This window comes from Nerophis lumbriciformis, linkage group LG21, assembly GCF_033978685.3.
Source record: "Nerophis lumbriciformis linkage group LG21, RoL_Nlum_v2.1, whole genome shotgun sequence".
Lineage (NCBI taxonomy): Eukaryota > Metazoa > Chordata > Actinopteri > Syngnathiformes > Syngnathidae > Nerophis > Nerophis lumbriciformis.
Window position 1 is genome coordinate 15004160 of NC_084568.2, and position 25533 is coordinate 15029692.

A 25533-nucleotide genomic window follows, 5' to 3' on the forward strand; every position below is an offset into this window, starting at 1 on the left:
TAAATCTTTGCTTGTCACTTTTATATTTGATTTAAAAGCAAGTAAATCTAATGAATAGTGGTTTATTTGAATTAAATTTTTAAAAACAAAATGGAAAAACAAAACGTTCTTTTTTTGGTGTCGAAGAGCAATAACTACATCGAAAATTGTTTTGATTTGCGTTTTATAAAACAAATATGTAATCCACATTTAAATACCAAAACGGATGTGTGTGTTTTTTTATATTCTGCCACCGGAAGTTTTTATTTCAAAGTAAAAGTGGGGACAATACGGGACCGGTGTAACTGGCTAAAATGTATTTGGAGCCCCACACATAAAATATTTTTACCTTGGCACAACGAGGACTGACATCTAGAGAAATCTATACGCAGATATCACACGGAATTGGAGGCAAAATGATTTGATCACGCTCCATATAATACAATAGTATTTTTCTGACAGGCCATTCTGCGGTCCTGTCTTTATAAAGCTGCTTTGGTCTGTTTTTCATTTTCTGATGATATACAGGTAAAAGCCAGTAAATTAGAATATTTTGAAAAACTTGATTTATTTCAGTAATTGCATTCAAAAGGTGTAACTTGTACATTATATTTATTCATTGCACACAGACTGATGCATTCAAATGTTTATTTCATTTAATTTTGATGATTTGAAGTGGCAACAAATGAAAATCCAAAATTCCGTGTGTCACAAAATTAGAATATTACTTAAGGCTAATACAAAAAAGGGATTTTTAGAAATGTTGGCCAACTGAAAAGTATGAAAATGAAAAATATGAGCATGTACAATACTCAATACTTGGTTGGAGCTCCTTTTGCCTCAATTACTGCGTTAATGCGGCGTGGCATGGAGTCGATGAGTTTCTGGCACTGCTCAGGTGTTATGAGAGCCCAGGTTGCTCTGATAGTGGCCTTCAACTCTTCTGCGTTTTTGGGTCTGACATTCTGCATCTTCCTTTTCACAATACCCCACAGATTTTCTATGGGGCTAAGGTCAGGGGAGTTGGCGGGCCAATTTAGAACAGAAATACCATGGTCCGTAAACCAGGCACGGGTAGATTTTGCGCTGTGTGCAGGCGCCAAGTCCTGTTGGAACTTGAAATCTCCATCTCCATAGAGCAGGTCAGCAGCAGGAAGCATGAAGTGCTCTAAAACTTGCTGGTAGACGGCTGCGTTGACCCTGGATCTCAGGAAACAGAGTGGACCGACACCAGCAGATGACATGGCACCCCAAACCATCACCCAACCATGCAAATTTTGCATTTCCTTTGGAAATCGAGGTCCCAGAGTCTGGAGGAAGACAGGAGAGGCACAGGATCCACGTTGCCTGAAGTCTAGTGTAAAGTTTCCACCATCAGTGATGGTTTGGGGTGCCATGTCATCTGCTGGTGTCGGTCCACTCTGTTTCCTGAGATCCAGGGTCAACGCAGCCGTCTACCAGCAAGTTTTAGAGCACTTCATGCTTCCTGCTGCTGACCTGCTCTATGGAGATGGAGATTTCAAGTTCCAACAGGACTTGGCGCCTGCACACAGCGCAAAATCTACCCGTGCCTGGTTTACGGACCATGGTATTTCTGTTCTAAATTGGCCCGCCAACTCCCCTGACCTTAGCCCCATAGAAAATCTGTGGGGTATTGTGAAAAGGAAGATGCAGAATGCCAGACCCAAAAACGCAGAAGAGTTGAAGGCCACTATCAGAGCAACCTGGGCTCTCATAACACCTGAGCAGTGCCAGAAACTCATCGACTCCATGCCACGCCGCATTAACGCAGTAATTGAGGCAAAAGGAGCTCCAACCAAGTATTGAGTATTGTACATGCTCACATTTTTCATTTTCATACTTTTCAGTTGGCCAACATTTCTAAAAATCCCTTTTTTGTATTAGCCTTAAGTAATATTCTAATTTTGTGACACACGGAATTTTGGATTTTCATTTGTTGCCACTTCAAATCATCAAAATTAAATGAAATAAACATTTGAATGCATCAGTCTGTGTGCAATGAATAAATATAATGTACAAGTTACACCTTTTGAATGCAATTACTGAAATAAATCAAGTTTTTCAAAATATTCTAATTTACTGGCTTTTACCTGTATGTGTCGATATTTCTACAGATGTCAGTTCTCGTTGTGCTATGTCTAAAATCATTCCAACAATATTTTAGCCAGAGTCACAACAGGCACATGGATTCCGTCGTAATTGTTCATTTTACTTTAAAAATAAAACTTCCGGTGTCTATAGATAGAAAAAAAAAACATCAGATGGGTCTGTTTTTCCGTTTCTGTTAACTGGGGATTTTAATTGTAGTAATATTTCGAATTTTAAAATGAAAGAAAGAAAGACAAACAATCGTTTTTTGTTATTCACTTTTAATTGATTAAAATAAAATCAAATGGCCAAAATATACACTGGCCCGACTGCGTGCCGTTTGACGGCCGTAAAACAAGTCGACCGGAAGTGATGTAATCGTTGCGCATGCGTGGGCTGGTCGTGTAGCGACAGCGGGTGCTACTAGGTAGCTTTAGCTAAAAGCTAACAGTAGAAACACGGAGGATGGAGCCCAGCGATAGGTGAGTTTATCTTTGTTTAATCGACATTTTAGTAGCATTGTGGTGTCGCTTTTGTAATGTGATTGAGATGGAGGCGTTGTTCTTCTCTCTGACCTGCTGAATGATGTTTAACTACAGGATGCTCTTGGTGTGTTGATGCTAAGCTAACATGCTAGCATGCTCACTTTTGAATGAAATGAAAAATGTTTTGTTTACGGTGTGAATGGCGAGTATCAGCCCATCCATCAAACACAAGCAACATCCCATGTACCAGCTTTATTGGCCAAATATGTTTAACACAAAACTCATTGATCAATCTAAAACATGATTGAGAACAAAACATAGGAAAAGGCAAAAAAAATGCACCATTCTGGGGTATTAACATTTACTCAACTGTAGAAAGTGCTTGGCATTTATTGGAAGATCCTTGTTAGTGCAAAAATAAGAATAGAATATAACTTTGTCAGTGCAATCAAAAAATACAACAACATTAGTTTGTCAGTATAACCCATCCAAGAAGAGACCTACAGTAACGGTATACAGTTACAGGGTTATACAAAACAGGAAGACTCATGGGTCGCCATGTAGGAAAAAGGGTAAACATGGGTGTAGGAGGAGGAAAAAAAGCAAATTAAAAAAACTAAGTTCTTATACAATCAATGTAAGAACATTCTAAAACCACATTGAACACTTAACATCCATCCATACCCTCTACAAATGAAGGTGAAAAATAAGTAGACATGTCCGATAATGGCTTTTTTGCCGATATTCCGATATTGTCCAACTCGTAATTACCGATTCCGATATCAACCGATAACGATATATTCAGTTGTGGAATGAACACATTATTATGCCTAATTTTGTTGTGATGCCCCGCTGGATGCATTAAACAATGTAACAAGGTTTTCCAAAATAAGAGAACAACTTCAACTCAAGTTATGGAAAAAAGTGCCAACATGGCACTGCCATATTTATTATTGAAGTCACAAAATGCATTATTTTTTTAAACATGCCTCAAAACAGCAGCTACAAAAACAATGAAGGCACACATCTTCAGTCCAGAGTATACTAGAGTAATAAAGTAAACAATAACATAGTCCTCCTTTAGTGCAAGACTGCCTGGCATACTGTATAACAGGGAATTATGAACTGGGCTCAATCTGCCCTGCTCTAACGTATTTGTATGAGTAACACAAATGTGCTGCAAGCGAGTGGTGAGTGCTTGAAGTAACCTACCAGTCAGCCAGAGCTTCTGAAATGCTGCGTTGAGACAGGCCACAACTTGGGCTTTCACCCTGGGGTGTTTTTTGTTGTATTTTTGTTTTTTCTCGGCGAAGTCTTTAAGCGACAACTGTGTGGTACTACTTTTTTCCGGTGTTTGCTTTCCATCCATCTTCCGCTTGTATTCATCGTGTATCTCCTCATAATAATAACTGGGATTGATATAGCGCTTTTCTAAGTACCCAAAGTCGCTTTACATGTAGAACCCATCAATCGTTCACACCTGGTAGTGGTATGCTACTTTCATAGCCACAGCTGCCCTGGGGTAGACTGACGAAAGCGTGGCTGCAATTTGCGCCAACGGCCCCTCCGACCACCACCTATCATTCATCATTCAATTCACCGGTGTGAGTGGCACCGGGGGAAAAGGGTGAAGTGTCCCGCCCAAGGACACAACGGCAGCAATTTTTGGATGGTAAGAGGCGGGGAGCGAACCTGCAACCCTCAGGTTTCTGGCACGGTTGCTCTACCCACTACGCCATGCCCCCCCCTTATGATTCTTGAAGAGGTGGGAGATCAAATTGCTCGTATTAAAGGAAGACGTCTTGGTTCCTCCTCGCATAACCAACTTTTTGCAGTCATTGCAAATTGCCAGTTTTTTATCCGTCGGACACACTTTAAAATAATCCCAAACCATAGACATGGTGTCGTTAGTCAGTCACCGAGCGAGCTCGCTTGTTAGCCACGGCTACAGCACCGGCAACAACACACTCTTGTTGTTGTTATGCTTCGCTCACTGCGGTTTGATGAGGTCATCAAGCGTCGCCAGTAAACCTGTCATGCTGCAGTCGTCAACTCCTGTGTTGTGTGTGGGAGAGGGGAGGGGCTGCTGACTGGGAGACGCAACTGCTCTGTACTGCGGCGTTTTAAAAAGTAATTAATTTTACTTTTTGAAACCGATACCGATAATTTCCGATATTACATTTTAAAGCATTTATTGGCCGATAATATCGGCAGGCCGATATTATCGGACATCTCTAAAAATAAGGAATGAATGCTTAATAAAATGCACCAAAAAAGTGCAAACTGTAAAAATGTAAACATAGAGATACCCGAAAAGGAGCAATTTTCTGCAGGTTTAGTGCCAGGAAGTTACAGCTGTGCTCTAGAGAGTGGTGAGGACGGCGGAAAAGATCATCAGGACTCCTCTTCCCCCTATTCAGGAAATCGCAAAAAGCCGCTGCCTGACCAGGGCTCAGAAAATTTGCAGAGACTCCTCCCACCCCCACCAAGAACTGTTTTCACTGCTGGACTCTAAAGAGGTTCCGCACCCTCCGTAGCAGAACCTCCAGGTTCTGTAACAGCTTCTTCCCTAAGGCCATAAGACTCTTGAACGCATCATAATAACCCCCTCAATTCCCCCAAAAAAGGATTAACTCGCTGGGATATAAAGACAATACAACATACATCCATAAACGTGGATGCATATGCAAAAGTGCATAATATTTATCTGTACAGTAATCTATTTATTTATATCTGCACCTTATTGCTCTATTATCCTGCACGACAACAAGCTAATGCAACGACATTTCGTTCTTATCTGTACTGTAAAGTTCAAATTTGAATGACAATAAAAGGAAGTCTAAGTCTAAAGGTTAAGCGCGGCTTATAGAGATGCGCGGATAGGCAATTTATTTAATCCGCAACCGCGTCAGAAAGTCGTCAACCATCCGCCATCCACCCGATGTAACGTTTGATCAGAACTGCACCCGCCCGCCATCCGCCCGATCTAATATAGATGATGCAAGGCATTAGTGAGCCTGCCAACTACTCCGGTTTTCCCGTAATTCGTACGGTTTTCATCAACCTATTCCGGGTTTTTCATTAATTAAAAAAAAAAAAGGGTGAAAACTACGCGAATTGCACCTTGTGCAGACAAGATTTTTCGATCGGACACGGAGGAATTAGCGATGTAAAAGACCACGTTGGGACAAAAAAACACAAGTCTAATGCCGTTGCTAGCGATACAAGTGGAAAACTTTCAACGTTTTTCGTCGCCCAAACAGATTCTTTGGATGTGATAAATGCCGAAGTTTTATTTACGGAGGCAATAATTGAGCATGGATTTCCAATCGCACTGGCTGATCACATGGGACAGTTAAATGTTTGTAATGCAACCTTTAAAAATCATTACGCGGTGATCGCGGTCCCAAAAATAAACTTTTCTTGCATGATAATGTCCAGAAAAATTAGCTTTATATTACTATAGAGTCCTTTTAACGAATGAGTTTGATGGTTTATCACAAACCTTAAATGAAAGAAGTCCTTTGTTCTCCTGCACCATGGCCTTGCTTCGTGTTTGGTGCGCAAGCTTTATAACCTCACTGAGGTTATAAAGCTTTTGCCTGTTAAAGAAAGGAGACTGATCCAATGCAGCACAGACTTTCGCGTGCCAGGCTGTCATGACCCAGACGCACACCAGTGCGCAATCATATGGGAGCCGCGCTGAGCGCACCTCCAAGCGCGTCTCGCTGCCGGCGACGGCCGGGTATATGGGCCCGACGCTCCAGCGCCATCCATTTTCAGGGCTAGTTGATTCGGCAGGTGGGTTGTTACACACTCCTTAGCGGGTTCCGAATTCCATGGCCACCGTCCTGCTCTCTATATCAACCAGGGTGAGCCCCACCCCTTTCGTGAGCGCACTGTTACTGTTACGCGCCCCCGGCAACAGGGGTGGCGGGCAGGTAAGCTGCGCGGGCGGAGCGCGCGGAGTGACCCCTGTTACGAGCCCCCGGCCACGGGGGTGGCGGGCAGGTAAGCTGCTTACCTGCTGCGCGTGACGCCGGCCGCGGCGAAGGCGGACGAGGCGGGGTGTCGGTGCGGTGGGCGCGGTAGTGACCCTGGACGTGCGTCGGGCCCTTTTCGCGGATCGCCTCAGCTACGGCTCCCGGTGGAGCCCTCTCGGGGGAAGGGGCCTCGGTCCCGGACCCCGGCGAGGCGTCCCTTCTCCGCTCCGTAAAAGTGTCCATCTCTTTTCTTTTTTTTTTCTTCTGTTGTGGCATATGCAGCAGGTGCCTGCTCGTTTTTCGTATGTGGGTAACAACATTTAACTATGTATATATATTTCCGAATTGGTTTAACTGCCACCCGCAAAAAAAAAAAAAAAAAAAATATACGGTATCTAATTAATCCACCCGACCCGACCCGCGCGCGGATAAAATCTTATTTTTTTAAATTTCATCCGCCCGATCCGCGGATAATCCGCGGACTCCGCGGTTGTGTCCGCAAACCGCGCATCTCTAGCGGCTTAGGTGGTGTGGTATTAGCGGTCTTGGTGTGGACGAGGGCCTTGCATCATTTACAGACCACATTGGTCTGACTACGGTCTGTTTGGAAAAAATGTCCTTGTCTGTCTCTGCGCAGAATGGAGGTAGACGGCTGGGATGCCAGTCTGGAGGAAGAACTAAACATTTCTCTGGACGAGCTGAAGAAGTGGATCGATGAGGCGGTGGAGCAGAACGAGATGGTGCAGAAGAAAACGGCTCAGCTGACTGAGCTGGAGAAGCAGGTGAAGAAGAAAGAGGAAGAGGAGCAAAAGACAGAGAAACTTCTCAAAGCTGCTAAGGAGTGAGTGACACAAACACAGAAACGCATTTGGCATTTGGACTCGTGGGATCGTCCTCTCCGTCAGGTCCCTCATGGAGTGTGAGATGCTTGTGAGGGCCACCTATCAGCAGAAAGGCCTCGTGTACAGAGAGAGCAGCTCGGACGATGACGAGGGCGGCGGGCGCTTGTTGTCCTCCGAGGTCATTGAGATCGACGATGATGATGACGACGACGACGACGACGACGTCATAGCTGTTGGCTGCTGTAAGTTCCTTCTTTATGCACGCACCACACCAGTTTGTTTGGTATTTTTAGTGAAAATAATATCTTGTTTCTCTTTTTCTGGACACATCAGTGATCCCACCGCAGAAACCTGTCACTCCTGTCAAAGATTCAATGGTAAGGAAGATGGAGAGTTTGACCATTTTAAGCGCTTTCTTCTGGATATGACCTGAAAACAACAACCCAGATTTCTTTCACAAAAAATCGATTTACTGTAATTTGCCGGCCGTATCGCGAACCTGTTTTTAAGCCACGCTCATTGAATTTTTGGACAAATTCTATTTTGCACATGCTGTATATTGGGTGCACACGTCGATTAGCCGCAAGTGTGAAAATCAGTCTACCCCGGGGCAGCTGTGGCTACAAATGTAGCTTACCACCCCAAGTGTGAATGTGGAGTGAATGAATGGTGGGTTTTCACTTCTCTGTGAGCGCTTTGAGTGTCTAGTCCAGGGGTGTCAAACGTAAGGCCCACGAACAGGTTTTATCCGGCCAGCGGGATGAGTTTGCTAAGTATAAAAATGAGCCGAAACTTTTGAATGAAAGAAACTGCTGTTCTAAATGTGTCCACTAGATGAACAATTTTTTGTGTCTTTGTCGATTATGCTACATATGTAAGAAAATAAAATAAACCACATGTTAGTACATCAGTCGAGGAAAATGAGCAAACTACATGAATAACATCCTGTAATTATATTTTTATACTATTTTTTTTATCTTTGATGGATTGAAAATTAACACCAATGATGAACATTATTACATAATTTATTCAGAAAGTATAAATAACGACAAGTAAAGGTAGAATACTATTAACCGCAACATGTAAGTGTAAAAAAAACCCAACATTATAATTTGTAAATTTTCAGAATGTTATTGTTCTATTTTTAAACAAAGAAAACAATCTGAAGTTGTCTTTGCTTTTAAGTTATCGTGCCGTGATTTTACCAGTGTGGCCCACTTGGGAGTAAATTTTTCTCCACGTGGCCCCCCGATATAAAATGAGTTTGACACCCCTGGTCTAGTCGATAGAAAAGTGCTATATAAATCTCATCAATGATTATTATTATTATTATTATTATTACACATGAAAACATACAATATTTACTGGACATCGACCGGTTATCGTCCGTGCCGATACTAGGCATTCTGACGTAAATCGGTATTAGCCTTTTTTTATTTTCTTACAGCTACAACATAACTGCATATACACATGATACCAGTATTTAAAAAAAAAAAAATAATTAGTGAAGTAGATAAACTGCATGGAGCCCAAAAATGTTTCATTCATTTAAGAATAGAAATTACTCTCATTGTCAATAATTCTCCCCAAATATGTTTTGTTATCTGACAGGGCACTTATTTCAGTTATTGTAAGAATTATTCTACGGCCTGCTCAACTGCTTTCACCGCGCCCCCCTGTCAAAACTTTCAATTTTTTTCTGGGAAATACAGTTTTTGTCCTTCTTTCCTGGCGTCTTGTTTGTTTTTCGCTACTGCAGAGATGGAGTCGCGACAGAAAAGAAATCTCTCCCAGAAATCCAAATTTTGTGTAGATATTTTAACAAATAGGAGATTATTACGCAGTAAAAGTAAAGAAGAGCAGGCAGCAGCTCACACATTCTCATACTTTCTGTACCACCCAGGGATAAATTATGTGAGCCAGCTTGAAAAATGTCTCAACTATAAGGTACGTGAAGAAGCCCAGAATTGTTTTTACTTAAATGTTCGCAATATTTTAGGGTTCCTCACCAGGAAACCTTACGATGTATTACATCCATAAACTGCTATACAATTGTATAAAATTTAGTAGACGTCGAGTTATTGTGATATAGAGAAATCCAATATTTTTACCAATTCTCCCATCAGATTTGCCATATTTTGAAATACAAATGTTGATGCTTCTCTGAGACACATGTAATAAAGGTGTCTGTAAAATCCCCTGATGTTAAATGAATATTGGCTCCAAATATCGGTTATTGGCCTTCTTGACTGACGACTAATATTCGCTATCGGTATCGGCCCTGGGAAAAAAACATATCGGTCGACTTCCAGTATCTACCATAAATCGCTGTCGTTCGTTTGTCCTTCTCCCCCTCCTCCGCACATGCCAAAGAAAACGACTCAGAGCCTGTTTTGATTGTGGATTTCCATTCCGTGCGGCGGGTTTTTCCCGTTTTCGATGGCTGGGTCGATCTTTGACATTGGGGGTGCGTCGTGTGCATTTCGTGGACGTGCGGGTGGGAAAAAAAACATATTTAGAACCTGGATGACAGGTACGTTAAGTTGTATTTAACAGTGGGCAAAAAAGGTGTTACTGGTGTTCCTAATATTATGACTTTGACAGCAGGAAATAGGTGCGAGTGAAATGAAAGTCAAGTGTGAGTGTGTGTGCATGTTTGTTTGTGTGTGTGAATGTGCTGCTGATCTTCGGGGACAAACGTGCTCCAGCACACCGGAAAAATCCATAAATTAGCCGCAAGGTTGTATAAAGCGCATGGTTCAAAGCGTTGGAAAATAGTCGCTGCTTATAGATTAAAAAGTTACAGTATGTTTTTTCATATTTTTTTCCCCCATGCTTTTAAAAAATAGTTACGAAAAACAAGTACAAATGGTGGAGATAATTAAAAGTTTTGCTTTTATTTGCTCAAAGTAACAAAAGTATCTTTTTTTTCTTCCTGTAATTAAAGTTCCACCCGTTCTTTTAAGATCCTATTAGTTTATTGACATTCTTTGAAGCCCTAAGACTAGGGATGGGTTACCGAATACGGTACTTTTATAGGCGTCTGTATCGATTCACGTAAAATTGAACGGTGGCACATTTCAGTACCTTTGTTGCACGTGACCTCACGTCCGGTTGCAGACTAAACATTGGCTCACATAAACAATCACTCAAGCTGCACTCAAAGCGGACTCAGCCACAAAGCCTTCCTCGAAGAAATGTTGCAATTTTAAACACCAACAAAGCAAGTATGCTTTGTAAAAAAAACGCTCAGACATAAAGTAAAGCTCCACTCTTCCAAAATACGCTAGCTTGATGCTAATTTACATTGGATTTGCCATTGACATGCTACTATTAGTATTAGCGACTTCAACATCTCCAAATTTGGTAACGAGAACTACAACTAAAATGAATGTTACAACGTAACAGCTGGTGTGTAATAAGCACAATATTTACAGTACAAACACTTTGTAGGGCACAACATAACACATTCCGCTTCATGGAAAAAGCTACTTCCGAGTTAGACAACATAGCCTGTACAGTACTGCCATCTAATGTCTTGGAAGTGCAACTGCAATGCAAATGAACTGAACAGCACAGTTATTATAATCAGCTCATTTAAAATGAGCTGATAATTAAAAAATAAATTTTAAACATACAAAAAATATTTGATTATCAAACAATTAACATTTATTAACACACACAATAGTACCAAAAATTGGTACGGCATTGATTCAAATGTGAACGGTGCCTATCCCTATCGATGACAGGGCTCACGAACTGGCAGTCTGAGTTCGGACCCAGATGCAGTCCTATGTGGACCTATGTGAAATAATTGTTTAGGTATTTTAAGTTTTGACAAAGTGCAGCTTTTATTAACTTTGCCAAAGTATTTGATCAGATCACGAAATCCACTGACCAATTACATGCGTGTAAAGCCATTCCACATGAGGGGTGTCCAAAGTGTGACTTTGGGGCAATTTTTAGCCCGCCTTTTTGGGGGGGGAGGATTGGGGGTTGAGGAAATGTTCTGTATGTGGACATATTTTAAATGTTGTTGAATACAATGTTGTCCAAACCTCCTGCACCTCCTAAGGTTTCTGGCGCAAAACCCAAGCCCCAGATGAAGTTGCTCATGGAGAAGCTCCTGGGTAACAAGAGGAGAAAAAACTTTGAATGTTTTGTTATTTTTAAATCCTCCACAACGTGATATTGTACACACTTCCACTGCATTATTGTGACACCTCTCAGACATATTTTTAACTGTGAAAATATACTCTACTCTGGGGCTTTTTTAAATATTTCTGCCCATTGTGATTGGACAAATAAGTTGTCACTGTAGGGTGATGCTGATGATAAGGAGGGGCGGGAGGAGGATGATGATGATGATGATGATGATGATGATGACGACGACGGTGATTATTTGTTCTTGCTAGGTAAAAGACACCTCCACTGCCCTCCATAAAACCACAGAGCAGGTCAACAAACTGGTGCAAATAATCACCAGGCCTTCTCCGGGCGGCTCATTTCCCAGATCTCCAGCCCAGTCAGGTGCGCGCACACACAAACAGCAGTAATGTGCGGTCGGGTCATAAAATAATTAAAAAAAACATTTATTTCTAATTTATATATATATGTATTGTTAATATTTATAATTTTTGATTGGTGCCAATGCTTAAACGGTGCAGTAACTGGTACTTAAACATTTTTAAAGTCAATGTATTTTTATTCCTTACGGAATTTTGTGACATTCAAGGCGAAGATCCTCAAAATAAAAAAATGTAAACAATATATTGCAGTACAATTACAGTATACATTTGTTCGTGAATGACAAAAAATTGTTTGCATTCACCTAGTACGAGATTTTACTGGTAGCCTTCCATCTTTGATGTAGTAGCTGAAATCATGTTTCCTTTAGCCAGTTTAATAATGTTTTAAAATCTTTATAACTAATATATTGTTCTTACTGAAAGAAGTAAGCTGCTTTGGCTAACTACACCCATTTTACATGAACGCACTCACGACAAGACTAGAAAAGGCTGACTTGACTTAAGTTTTCAAGCTTCACAGTAGATGTTTGACTTGGTGAAAGGGGATCTGCGCTTTTTTTTTGAATTGTGTATATCAGTCACAATCCTTATGTAAGACAAAAACACATTTATTTTTTATATTTTATGCATTCTAAATCGTAAATAAACGCTAGCAAAAGTCAGCTACCAATGGAGACATTGGGGGTCGCTACATTCCGCCTTTAAAGTGCTGTAAAAAGCCTCCATCAACATTTTATGTACATACTGTAAGTATATATCTAATGTAGTATCAGAATCAGAAATACTTTATTAATCCCCAAGGGGAAATTAAATCGGGCCAAGGCCGCTTTAATGCACAGGCTTACCTGGGCTGAATCCTAGGGCCCCCACCAATCAGGGGCCCCTGGTTTTGACAGCAGAATGCAATGATTGGTGTTCATAGTTGTCAATCATAAACAGCTCAGCTTCGTCTAGCAATTGTGTTTCTCTCTCTCTCTCTCTCTCTCTCTCTTGGCTGCGTTGTTTTTTCACTGTTCTGAGCGGGGCTCGAACCCACTGCTCCTGTGTGAAAGGCTAGTGTACTACTATTTTAATTTTCCTGGAGGAATCAATAAAGTACTATTCATCTATCTATTGAGCTAAAAACACAGGCAGTGTCCCGTGACGCCAGCACTTTACTTGCACTTGCACAGACCCGTCGCAAAGGATATGTAATCATGAAAGAATTTATTTTTTTAAATGGATGATGTTTTTGCATTGTTGCCATTCTGTTGAGTAAAATCCAGATTTTTTTTAATGTGTTTTTGGGAAGGTTGGGGGGTACTGTTGAGGTTATGGGGGGTGGGCCCTTAGGTTAACGAGGCCCTGTATCAAGCACATTCATAATAACATAATATTGGCGTATTTTGCTCATTTTAAGCAAATATTTAAGCATAGATGTGATGATGCAGAAACCTATATTTTTGAGCCTGAATATAAGGAGGATGGTCTACAAGTTTTAGAAGCTGAGGGATAAACAGATCCAGCTTCAGTGAAACACTAAGCGTCATGTGGCCGTATTGCTAAGTGCTAAACAAGAAATACAAACTACAAACTTAATAAAACAATCACTTACTGTACAATGTCTGCTCTCACTGAGATGCCGACTGATCGGATGTTTATATTTTCCAGTTAAATGAAGAATTAAGGATAATCCTCAAGATGGGTTAAAAAAATGGGCGCCTTTTCGTGTCTTTCTCGCCATCTCCGGATCTAAGTTAAATGTCAAAGTTGACCAACTTCTCGGTTTAAGGCCGCACCCTTCTCGAGGCATGATTTATAATCTGGAATTAACTTTCACCAGCTCAGAGGCGATGCTTCAGCTCAGTATGTCAATACTGTAGCTGTACAAGCTAGTTACCAATTACCATGAATTGATTAACTTGAGGGATTGTTGAAAAACTTATTCGGGTGTTACCATTTAGTGGTCAATTGTACGGAATATGTACTGTACTGTGCAATCTACTAATAAAAGTTTCAATCAATCAAAAAGTTAGCTTTCTGTGATCACCGCGCCACTAAAAATAGTTTGTCTGCGTTCGCACTTATAATAACAATATCGCTAATACTTGGTTAATATTCAGGTCACGAGATATGAATGGAGTATCGTTGGCGGTTTTTGGATGTTTTTTTAGAGGATGATGTATTCTCATTGCATTGCATTTTCTGACTTAGAATGCATACAAAAAATAAAAACATGTGTTCTTGTCTTACATCGAGATTGTAAATTATAGTTAAAATTCCCCAAAGTTCCCCTTTAGTGGGACCCTCACTATTAACACTCACTCGCCATGACCTCACCACATGTGATTGATACACACACACACACACACACACACACACACACACACACACACACACACACACACACACACACACACGCACACACAGTCATTGTTTATTCAGCTCTAAAAGTATATGTCATTTCCTCCTTCAAGGTATCCATCCTGCAACGCCAGCAGTGATCATATCGCAGGTTCCCTCTCAGCACATGACCCACCCCAACCCCAAAAAGAGGGAAGATGAACTCCGAGTCGGGATGATCATTCTGGGAAAGAAACGGATGAAAACATGGCACAGAGGCACCCTGGTTGCTGTCAACGCCGTCGGTATGTACACTAACACAGACATAACATAGTTAAAGACACCCCTTAAAATGAAAGATTTTAAAGGGCACCTATGATGATTTTAATCTAGATTTAATGCACTTCTCTGTGGTCTCAATCAGACGTGTCCAAACTTTTTCCAGTGAGGGCTGCATTCAGAATGCAAGGGCCCCTTTGATACATTTAGCACATTGATACTCAAACCAATACTCTAGCTGTATTTCCATTGCAGTTTTTCATAAAATAAAAGTGATATTTCAAAAATGTCAATAAAGTACACTTGCGACTTGTAGGTGTTTCCATTAAAAGGTGTTTTGCGTCATGAGCAGTAATTCTTGTTAAATCTCATCCCGCTAGACTCCACTTTGAGGAAGATATTGCAGCCACTGTTGCCGTGATGTCATTAGAAGACGAAGGCAGCGAGTGGTCGCTCAAAGGCTCTCCGAGCCTGCAGGTCGGCCTCTATTGCGGGAAAGGTGCGACGGTGTAATGGAAACGCAGCTAATGTAGTTCAGTCAACATATGCCAAACTATCTGAATAACGCATCCAAATCTCAGCTTTAAGTTATAGATAAAGCAAATTAGTGTAATATCGTTTTTAACCCCCTTGACATATTTCATTTCTTCCTATTATGTTTTTATATTTTTTACTAATATTAATTCACCAACTAAAATATTTTTGTCTTGCAAGAAATGCGTATAGATGATGTTCATCATGACATGACACATGAAAATCAACGGCCAAATATAATAAGGCGAACAGGTCGTCGGCCATTATGGATTTTAGGTCCCTTTTTTGGGGGCTCAATATGTGTATATATATATACAGTGTATATATATATATATATTTTTTTTGTTGTTGTTGAATTTTTCCCATCATGCATTGGAGGGGGTTTAAATGGTTAAATTATTTAAATTTTGAATTGTGTTGTGTTTGACATCTTTTATAATATCAATAAAGTTCAGTGAGCAGTGTTATGTGTGACCATGTGTGTTGACTTTTTGTATTAGTTTATTCGCGCCATGAGTGAGAAAGGTTGATCGGATTGGGTCATATATAAAAAAATCTGCTGCCGTCTATATGCTTCTCAATGCAATTCATGGTCATTATCCTGAATCACTCACCGTGTCCCTTTGCTGGTGGCAAACATGCAGAAATGATACTGTCAGATATTTAAAATTGTTTGAAAGCACCCCATGGACCTGAATCCTTACGTCCTGATGTCCTTATGGGCCAAACTGAACAGGCCGGCGTGCCGCACTTGGCCTGTGGGCTGTAAATTGGACACCCATGGTCTAATGTGACTGTGTTGCAATATTGGATATACTTTAGTGTATATTTTGCTCCACAGTCACATTTATATCCCACTTTCTGAGGCTGGTTTGTATGTGAAGGTCTTCCCTTTCGATCGAAAATGAAACCATCCTCTCCAAAAAATGTATATACCTCAGATTTCTATACTTTTTTATTCAAATTAGAATGTAATTTGTTGCATGTTTTGTACTAAAATAAATTCATAGGAATTTTTTTAAAGAATGTATGTTTTAATGCAAAATCACACATTTAAAGTAATAAAAACAAAGTTGCACATGTTAGTGGCACAACCCCGACCGGGATCCGATACCTCTACGTCAAATTAAATGAAGAAATATGCTTTTATTCCTATTAACAACGGAGCAGAAAAGGGCGAGGAATACGTTTGCGATAAAATTCCTCATGAAGCGCCCTTTCATTCATCAATTGACATTTTATTTGCGCTTCTTTACGCAAAACGGGGCATCAATCTTGACTCTTGGAACGCCCGTACTAAAATTGGTTACTAACTGTAGATGTATCCATGCTGTGTCCAATGTTCAGGAGGCAATACATTCAAATACAAAGTCAAGTTCGACAAGGGCAAGAGTCTGCTCTCGGGGAACCACGTGGCTTTCGACTATAACCCCACCCTGGAGAGTCTGTTTGTGGGGGCCCGGGTGGTGGCCAAGTACAAGGACAGCCAACAGGTGTGGCTTTACGCCGGGATAGTAGCAGAGATGCCCACCACCAAGAACCAAATGAGGTGGGCAGTCAAGATCTTGCAAAGATTGCAATAAAAGCAAGAGAGTCGGCTTCATCTTGCTTGTCTTGCAGGTTCTTGATCTTCTTCGACGATGGCTACGCCTCCTATGTCAACCTACCAGACCTCTACCCTGTGTGCCGACCATGTAAGTGCCCTTTCTCTCTTAATAGCAGGGTTGTAAAAACCTGTGACAACTTGACAAGTGAGCCATAGCGGTTCTTCAACCTCTGCTTCATTGGGTCTACAGGTGTTTGTTAGTTAAAGGTCATATTATGATTTGTTTCTACATTTAAAACACTTCCTTGTGGTTCTACATAACATGTAATAGTGGTTCTTTTGTCAAAATGTTGCATATATTATGTTTTAAAGACCATTTTCAAGCAACTTTCTGACCGTTGCTTCAGGGCACTTTTTGTGGTCGGCCTTATTTATGTGCCTCCACTTCGACTGCATCTACTCCCCGTCCACCATGTTGTAGTTTTTAGCGCTTCCATATGGGGTCTACTGACAGATATAAGTTACAACTATAACATATGAGCCAGTCTGCCACACAACAAGAGAAAAATAAGTTATTTAGTGACTACAATGGCAGACTCGCGCAAACCTTTTCGGGTAAACCTCTTCCATATAAGGAGATTAAGGCTGGACAATAATACGAATTTTAATCACAATTTCGTTTTAGCTTCTCACAATCAAAAAAATATTATAATGGAAAAGACAATTAATTGGCCGTGCAACATGCATGCAGTTTCCTGAGCTTGTAACAGTGAAACAGATGAATAGCGAATGAGGGAAAAAAGAGAAATTTTACTAAGTTTGGGCTCTCGCCATGGTTGCTACTTTTAATTTGACACAGCGCTAGTATGCCAAATCATAATCACTAAACTCAACCAAAAAGTAAGGCATGTGATTTCCGCGTTCACGTAACCATGGACGGAACAACAGAATTGGCCAATAAAACAGAATCCGCTGTTGAACGCAGAGTATCAGGGAAATTGAAATAAATGTGAGTGAAATGCTGTCTGTCACTTTGAGGAGAAGAAACATCTCATCTGTTTGTGTTGTTGTGAACGACATCATTTGGTGTAAGATCAATGTACAAACAGGACAGCAGTTGCAACTTAAAAGAGGCTCTTTTTTTTCTTTTTCAGAACAACAGCACACATCTCCCTCCACAATAACAGTGCTGTGCACAACATCCGATCTGAATAAAGAATAAAGGTTTCAAAAAAGTACCTTGCAAAAGTAAAAGCACTTTACAAAATGTGTATGCTTTGACTTAAAATACTGGTCAAAATTGTCTAAAAATGTTTTGCACTAATAAATCGATAATTGATGCACCTTTAATTTATGTGTATTGATGCAGTTTGACATTTCTTTTCGTTTCACTAAATAAGCGTTTATCACTTGCAACTTAAAAAAAATTTCAATTGGAATAAGAAACAATTAAATTACTTCCCACATTTATTAAATGAATGAAAATGTGTGCACAACTGGAACATAAGTGCCCTAAAATAAAAGACCTGGTCAGACCTCTCTGTGAGGTGGCTCGCAGCAGTCAGACAAATTTTGAAATCAATCGTTTATTGATGTTTACTAATCGTTTCTATAATCGTCCATGTCGGAATTCCGATGCATCTAAAAATTGATTATTCCCCCTACCTCTAAAAATAGGTGTAAAGGGTAAAAAACGGAATTCCAAAAAATACTAAGAGAAAAACGTTGGGTTTTTTTTCTATTTCTTTAATGTAAATTTATTGTAGTTACTATTATTATTATTTTTTTTTTTTAACTTGTTTTTTTGTTACTAATTACCGTATTTTCAGGACTGAAAATACGTGTATTAGCCGCACCCACAAAATTTTAAGAGAAATAACATTTTTCCATATATTAGCCGCATCGGACTATAAACCGCAGATATATACGTTGCGAAATAAGTTATTTACACAGAAAGATTTTGTAAATGTTTATTTACATGCCTTAATTCTTTCCAAACAGTGTCTGTCAAACAGTGTCTGTCGAACAAAACAGAAGTCATTGTCATGGACCAACTAGCTCCACGGTGACATTTTGGTGAATTAACCGAGGAATGTGTGAAACTGCAACAATACAAAAATAATGCCATTGTAAGTTATTTATTGCTAACACAAACATTCGTAACCTTGTCAGCATATTAGCTAATGTTAACGACGTTAGCTTCCTTACATTACCATAGCATGTTCAAGTATGCATGAAAACACTTTTTACGGTTTAGTAGGTATAAACAGTTTTAGTTGTATTGTACAACTTACAAACGTTGCTTGGAGTTATGAATGAAAAATCCATACGAGTGGGAACGCTATGGATGGCTAGAAGACTGAACAGCACTTTTACTTCCTGTTGAAAGCACTACCGGTAAATGGAAGGACACTGCAGTGAGCGAACTCGTAAATCATAAGCAACCTTATCTTCCCTAAGTGTAGCTGTGCAGGCACACCCTGTATTTTCCTGATATTCCACATATTTCCAGTTTCACATAACAAATTTGAAAAGGAGTGGGAAGAATTTCATCTTATTTAATCCAACCTTTTCCATTTCAAAGCAATTTCTAACATATTTGTTTGTACTCAATCCGTAATACAAACAGTGAATAAATAAATGAGTAAGTAAATAAATAAGGCTCTCATAAATAAATAATTAGCACTGGTAACTACAAAACGGAACGTTGTAAACCGAGGGCCACCTGTAATTGATTTTGAAATATATTTATGTATCAAGCAGGGTTCTACTGCCGTAATTTCCAGGCTATAGAGCACACCGGCATATAAACCGCACCCACTAAATTTTATTTAAAAAAAAAATCCCCATATTGGCCATACCGAACTATAAGCCGCAAATATATACAATGTAAAATGAGTTATTTACAGAGAAATATTTTGTAAATGTTTATTTACAGACCTTAACTGTTTGCAAATGGTGTCTGTAACACGGCAGTAAAACGGCTGATCAAACAAAACAGAAGTCATTGTCGTGGACCCACTAGCTGCGGAGGCTAGCTCTTCAATCAGCTAATAGACTCAATAAGTTTTGGTGAACTTACTGAAGAATTTGTGAAATTTAAACAAATGCTATTGTAAGTTTATAAAACTAACACAGACACTTGTAAAAGTGTTAACATATATACAGTATATATATATATATATATATATATATATATATATATATATATATATATATATATATATATATATATATACACACCGTATTTTCCGCACTATAAGGCGCACCTAAAAACCTCCAATTTTCTCAAAAGCTGACAGTGCGCCTTATAATCCGGTGCGCCTTTATATATGGACCAATATTGAGCCACAACAGGTCTCGCAACTACGGGATGCATAACGTAACCCCAGCCTCTACTGTAGCGTCTATTCTATGCGCCTTATAATGCGGTATGCCTTATAATGCGGTGCACCTTATATATGAACAAAATTTTAAAATAGGCCATTCATTGAAGGTGCGCCTTATAGTGCGGAAAATACAGTATATATATATATATATATATATATATATATATATATATATATATATGATAACAACGCTTACTTGATTACATTACGATAGCTTGTACAAAAATACAAACATCACACATGGGATGGTTTAGTAAGTATAAACAGTTTTAGTTATATTGTAAAACTGATAAACGTTGCTTGGAGTGATGAATGAAGAATCCATACGAGTGATAACGCTATGGAAGGGTCGAAGACTGAACGGCACTTGTACTTCCGGTGGAAAGCTCTAAACAGAAGGGCACTGCAGCCCTGCAGTGAGCAAACTCGTCCAAAAGATGATGCCATAGCACAAACAGTAACACACCTTCTTAGTTTCTTTGCTTGTTTTAAAAAAAACAAACTATTTGCATTATGGCCGTCACCAAAGAATAAACCATAAATTAGCTGCAGGGTTTTATAAACCGCATGTTTCAAAGCGCCGGACAAAAGTAGCGGATGATGGTTTTAGCTACAAATTGTAAACATAGGAATCTTAAGACAGTAGCTGCTGTTTCAACCTCTCTTTTTTACAGTGAACGAAGCAATCATTTGTGTTCCCAAAAATAATTCCTAGCCCCAGACCCGTGTTAGATTTGGTGTATCATGTATACTTACGACAATGTTTTAACTATATGTGTGTTCTTAACAAAATAATACATTTAGAATGAATGCTGGTATTCGGTGACTATCATTTAATTGGGTTTGGTTTGACTCCATTTGATTGGTTTGATAGTGAAGCGTACCTGGGAAGACATTGAGGACGCGTCATGCCGAGACTTCATCGAGGAGTACATCACAGCTTACCCCAGCAGGCCCATGGTCCTTCTGAAAGTTGGTCAGATCATCAAAACCGAGTGGGATGGAACCTGGTGGAAGAGTAAAGTAGAGGAGGTGGACGGCAGCTTGGTCAAGATCCTTTTTCTGGTACGTTGCGGTGACCACTTCCTATGTAGTGAGGACTCAATGAAAACACACACTGATTGTGTTGGACTCACGTGTGTCATCAGGATGATAAGCGGACAGAGTGGATCTACAGAGGATCCACCAGGCTAGAGCCAATGTTCAATTTGAAGATGACCACTGCCAACACCCAGGAGAAGAAGTTGGCCGGCCAGCAGAGGACACGACCAAATATGGGTAAAACTGAATTATATTATATATATATGCTCACCATTAACTGCAGTCCATGCACATCTATGACGTTTATTACAAGAGTAGAAGAGGTTTTTTCTTGAGTTTGTTCGATAATCAGCCGGGATGATATTTGGCATTCTGACCTATGTCGGTATCGGCCATTTTTTTTTTATCAGTATCAGCCTTTTTTTTTTTTTTTTTTTTACAACAGAAATACAAACAGTATGCAACAGTATTTAGTATTTAGAAAAAAAAGTTAAGTAGCTACTATGCTTGTCCCGATACCAATATTTTGGCACCGCTACTAAAATGTATTTTGATACTTTTCAAAATGTCATATTGGCTTCATTTTAACATTAACAATACATTAAACATATGTTCCGTTTTGCGCTCAAAGAACTATTTTAAAATAATACAAATAAAATTAAAATACATTAAACACATTGGGCTGTTCTCATTGCACTCAAAGAACAAATTGCAAGTGTATATATTACATGTATAGCCTGCAGTAATCGAGGATGATGTTAGAATAGAATAGAAAGCTTTATTGACATTGTAATAAATGCTTCATGGTTGTCAATTTTGGTTTGTGCTTTAAGACAAATACAATTATTAGTAAGGGTTAAAAACAATACTAAAGCTACACAGATAAGACATTTAGCAGGTAAAACACACGTTGAAGATAAAACTGGAATTTGTAACAAAATTCCGTCATTCACTTGCATTAGTTTACACTACGTGGGCGGTTTTAACTACGCTAATAATTGGCAACAAGCCAACCAACTTTGTGCCTGTCTACGTGTCTGTATGGGCACAGCAGGGGAGCTAGTTAACTATATTGCGGTACAGTACCTGTCACTCTTTAAACTCCTTGTACAGATCTGAATGCTTTAATTGTTTTGCGAAGTTTGAAGCAAAGGTGATAATACTGTATTGGCACCTTTGGCGAGACATGTTTTAAAGCAGCCCTTCTGTGTTTAAAGCAAAGTGTCACCTTTATCAATAGATTTTAAGCTCAAATACCTCCATATTAGGCTTCACGCACCCTCCTATTAACCAGTAGAATTGCCTTTTTTTTGCCAATCTTCCTATGCGCTTTTTGTGAGTGTTTTGACACACATCATGAGCCTAGGTTTTGTGCATGCAGATAAAAAAAAGTACCAGCATTTTTCAAAGGCAGTGTAGTACTGTTTTTAAGTCATTATTAACATGGTTCATTATTAGTACAGGTATACCATACAACAAAAGTAGATAGTAATAACCACTGCGCAAGCACTAGCCCATTTTGACCCGCATGAGAAAAGTTCCCTTTTTGCTGGAGCCCAAATTCTTTTTTTTTTTACATTTATATAAGAATAAAAAATACTTTCATTGTCAACCATTTTCGCCAAATATGGTTTAATATCTGACAGGGCATTTATTTGAGTTTTTGTGAGAATTCTTCTCCGGTCTGCTTAGCTGCTTTTACTGCGGCTCAGCAGTAAAAGCAGCCACTTTTTTTCCCTTCTTATACCCCCCACAGTACGTCTCCTCGGCTTACCTTTCAAAACTTCAAATATCCAGTTTTTGTCCTTCTTTGCTGGTGTCTTCCAGGTCTGTTTTTATTTTGTACTCCCTAATACAGCGATGGACAAGCGTCCCTTGGCAACGCTTGGAGCATTTCATGTTCCTTGATTCAATCAAATAACGACGTGACAGAGTTAGTGTGAAAATGACAGAAAATATATCTCTGCCAAAAATTCAAACTTTTTGTAAATAGTTTGACATATAGATACTTATTAGATGAGTAAAGGAGAGCAGGCAGCAGCTCACACATTCTCATACTTTTTGTAACATTCAGGAAGAAATTCAGCCAGCCAGCTTGAAAAATATGACAACATGACACGGGGTTGACAGGACAGGAAAAATAAAAACGCAAAGAGGGAGAAATAAAGCCACTCCCAAACTGTGTTCGTGTAGGAGATGGAGTGTGGTACTAGGAAAAAAGCCTCAGCAAACATAAGCACACATTACGACATACAACTCAAGACTTGCAACGGAGGGAGTGGGATGAAATACGGATTAGGATGTGGGTTAGGGCGAGTTGATGCATTCCAAAGCTTGTCTGCTCTATTTGTCCGTTCTTGCCCTCAAGGTGCATTGAGAAGTAAAGGCCCTGTAGTCCAGTACACCAGTGATGGTCATCTCGGAGCTTCTCCTGTCAAGTCCCCACCTGCTCAAGGTGTGTCGACACCTCAAATCCAACAGCCACCAGCCCAACAAACCACTCAGCTCACTCAGTCGCCACGTGTTGAGTAAGTGATGTCTCCTATTTAAAAATTTAAAAAATTGTTGAGACAAAATATATTTTTTTCCTCTTTTACCATTAAGCCCTAAACATCAGATGGCCAAGAAGAGCACTTCTCCATTCATCCCCGGGGTGGGAGGCACTCATGCCTCTAAGGTCATGCAGTCTCTGTCTACCAGCAACATGCAAAGGTGAGTGTACCAAGCATTGTGTTCATTATTAATCGTAATTATAACATTTATAATGATTATATTCAACTATAACTTTTGTTTTGTGTTGTTGAAGAATGGTCACTCCCGCAGTAATTGGCAGCCCTCAAGCTCAGCAGTCTTATCAGAGACAGGTGACCACTGTGGTCGCCCAGCCCGTGATGTCTCACCCAATGGCCACCATCAACCACCCGATGGCCACCGTCCCCCACCAGCCGTCGTACCGTGCCCCCACTGACCGCATCTTCTACACGGTGCACACTTGCCACCCCACCTGCCTGAGTCGCGTGCGGCCGATTAAACTAGACATCCACCGGGGGAAGAACCCCCTCCTCACGCCGCTACTGTACGATTTCAGGCGCATGACTGGCCGGCGCAAAGTCAACCGCAAGGTGAGTGCGTACTGTTGTAGGACTCAGGTCTGCTTGCCGTTGTTCGACAACAGTGTTCGGTCATGTTTCATTGAAACCTGTTTATGTCGACAACCTGTCGAAGTTCAGCAACTCAAGTCATGGGGTCTGATGACATTTGTGGATTTCCTACTAAAAATGGTGTGCGCTGAAATACAAAGACGTACGCACAAAAAAAATCTAATGTATTTAAGTGCGCACGCATTATCCAAGAACATTTATTTTGTACATCCCAATCAACGTGGAATTAAGCCCACCTGTCCAAACCCTCATTTAAATACGCAAATCATATTTAAATTAGCCATGCGCCTGAGATCCCACACCGAGTGAACCCATTGTGGGACTGAGGTAGAATATGAATAAGTTCTACTTTACACTAATGTACTCTTTCTGGATTATTTGTTACCTCTTATCTTTTTGTAGTCCATACCGCAGTGGTCACCAACTTTTTTGAGCCCAAGATCCCTGGTCTCAGCCAAAAACCAAAGCAAGGGTCAACTATGCTGGGTTAAAAGTATACATAGAGCGACATACATGATCAATTTTGGTGATGTAGAAAAGTTACAATCAAATCAAATTGGCTTCATGGCATGGCCTCTTAAATTCATGTGAGTGATTATGATTGATGACACCTGTTGCCTTCTCTGAGCCCATTTAAATAGGGCTCATGTGATGCAGTCATTAGACTCAGTTACCAACGCGACAATGGGAAAGTCAAAGGAACTCAGCACAGATCTGAAAAAACAAATCATTGACTTGAACAAGTCAGGAAAGTCACTTGGAGCCATTTCAAAGCAGCTTAAGGTCCCAAGAGCAACTGTGCAGACAATTGTGCGTAAGTATAAAGTGCATGGCACAGTTTTGTCACTTCCACGATCAGGAAGAAAACGCAAGCTATCACCTGCTGCTGAAAGAAAATTGGTCAGGATGATCAAGAGTCAACCGAGAACCACCAAAAATCAGGTCTGCAATGAATTGGAAGCTGCTGGAACACAGGTGTCAGTGTCCACAGTCAAGCATGTTTTGCATCGCCATGGACTGAGAGGCTACCATGCAAGAAGGAAGCCCTTGCTCCAGAAGCGACACCTTAAGGCTCGTCTAAAGTTTGCTGCTGATTACATAGACAAAGATTAGTTCTGTGGACAGATAAAACAAAAATTTAACTGTTTGTCCACAATACCCAGCAATATGTTTGGAAGAGAAAAGGTGAGGCCTTTAATCCCAGGAACACCGTACCTACCATCAGGCATGGTGGTGGTGGTAGTATTATGCCAATGGAACTGGTGCTTTACAGAGAGTAAATGGGACAATGAAAAAGGAGGATTACCTCCAAATTCGTCAGGACAACCTAAAAT

At 40.1% G+C, this 25533-nt stretch overlaps 1 protein-coding gene across 1 annotated transcript in view; it reads left to right on the forward strand.

Moving 5' to 3' along the window:
- Nucleotides 1–2440: 2440 nt before the first annotated feature.
- Nucleotides 2441–25533, forward strand: part of LOC133621069 (histone-lysine N-methyltransferase SETDB1-B-like) — a 37274-nt gene continuing 14181 nt past the window's right edge. The window contains exons 1-13 of the mRNA XM_061982882.1: nt 2441–2570; nt 7194–7397; nt 7462–7640; nt 7732–7775; nt 11814–11928; nt 14384–14554; nt 16410–16611; nt 16683–16756; nt 20872–21062; nt 21146–21275; nt 23407–23566; nt 23643–23750; nt 23845–24160. Coding sequence (XP_061838866.1) covers nt 2554–2570; nt 7194–7397; nt 7462–7640; nt 7732–7775; nt 11814–11928; nt 14384–14554; nt 16410–16611; nt 16683–16756; nt 20872–21062; nt 21146–21275; nt 23407–23566; nt 23643–23750; nt 23845–24160 — 1911 coding nt within the window. The 5' untranslated portion in view covers nt 2441–2553. The remainder of the gene's footprint in view (nt 2571–7193; nt 7398–7461; nt 7641–7731; nt 7776–11813; nt 11929–14383; nt 14555–16409; nt 16612–16682; nt 16757–20871; nt 21063–21145; nt 21276–23406; nt 23567–23642; nt 23751–23844; nt 24161–25533) is intronic.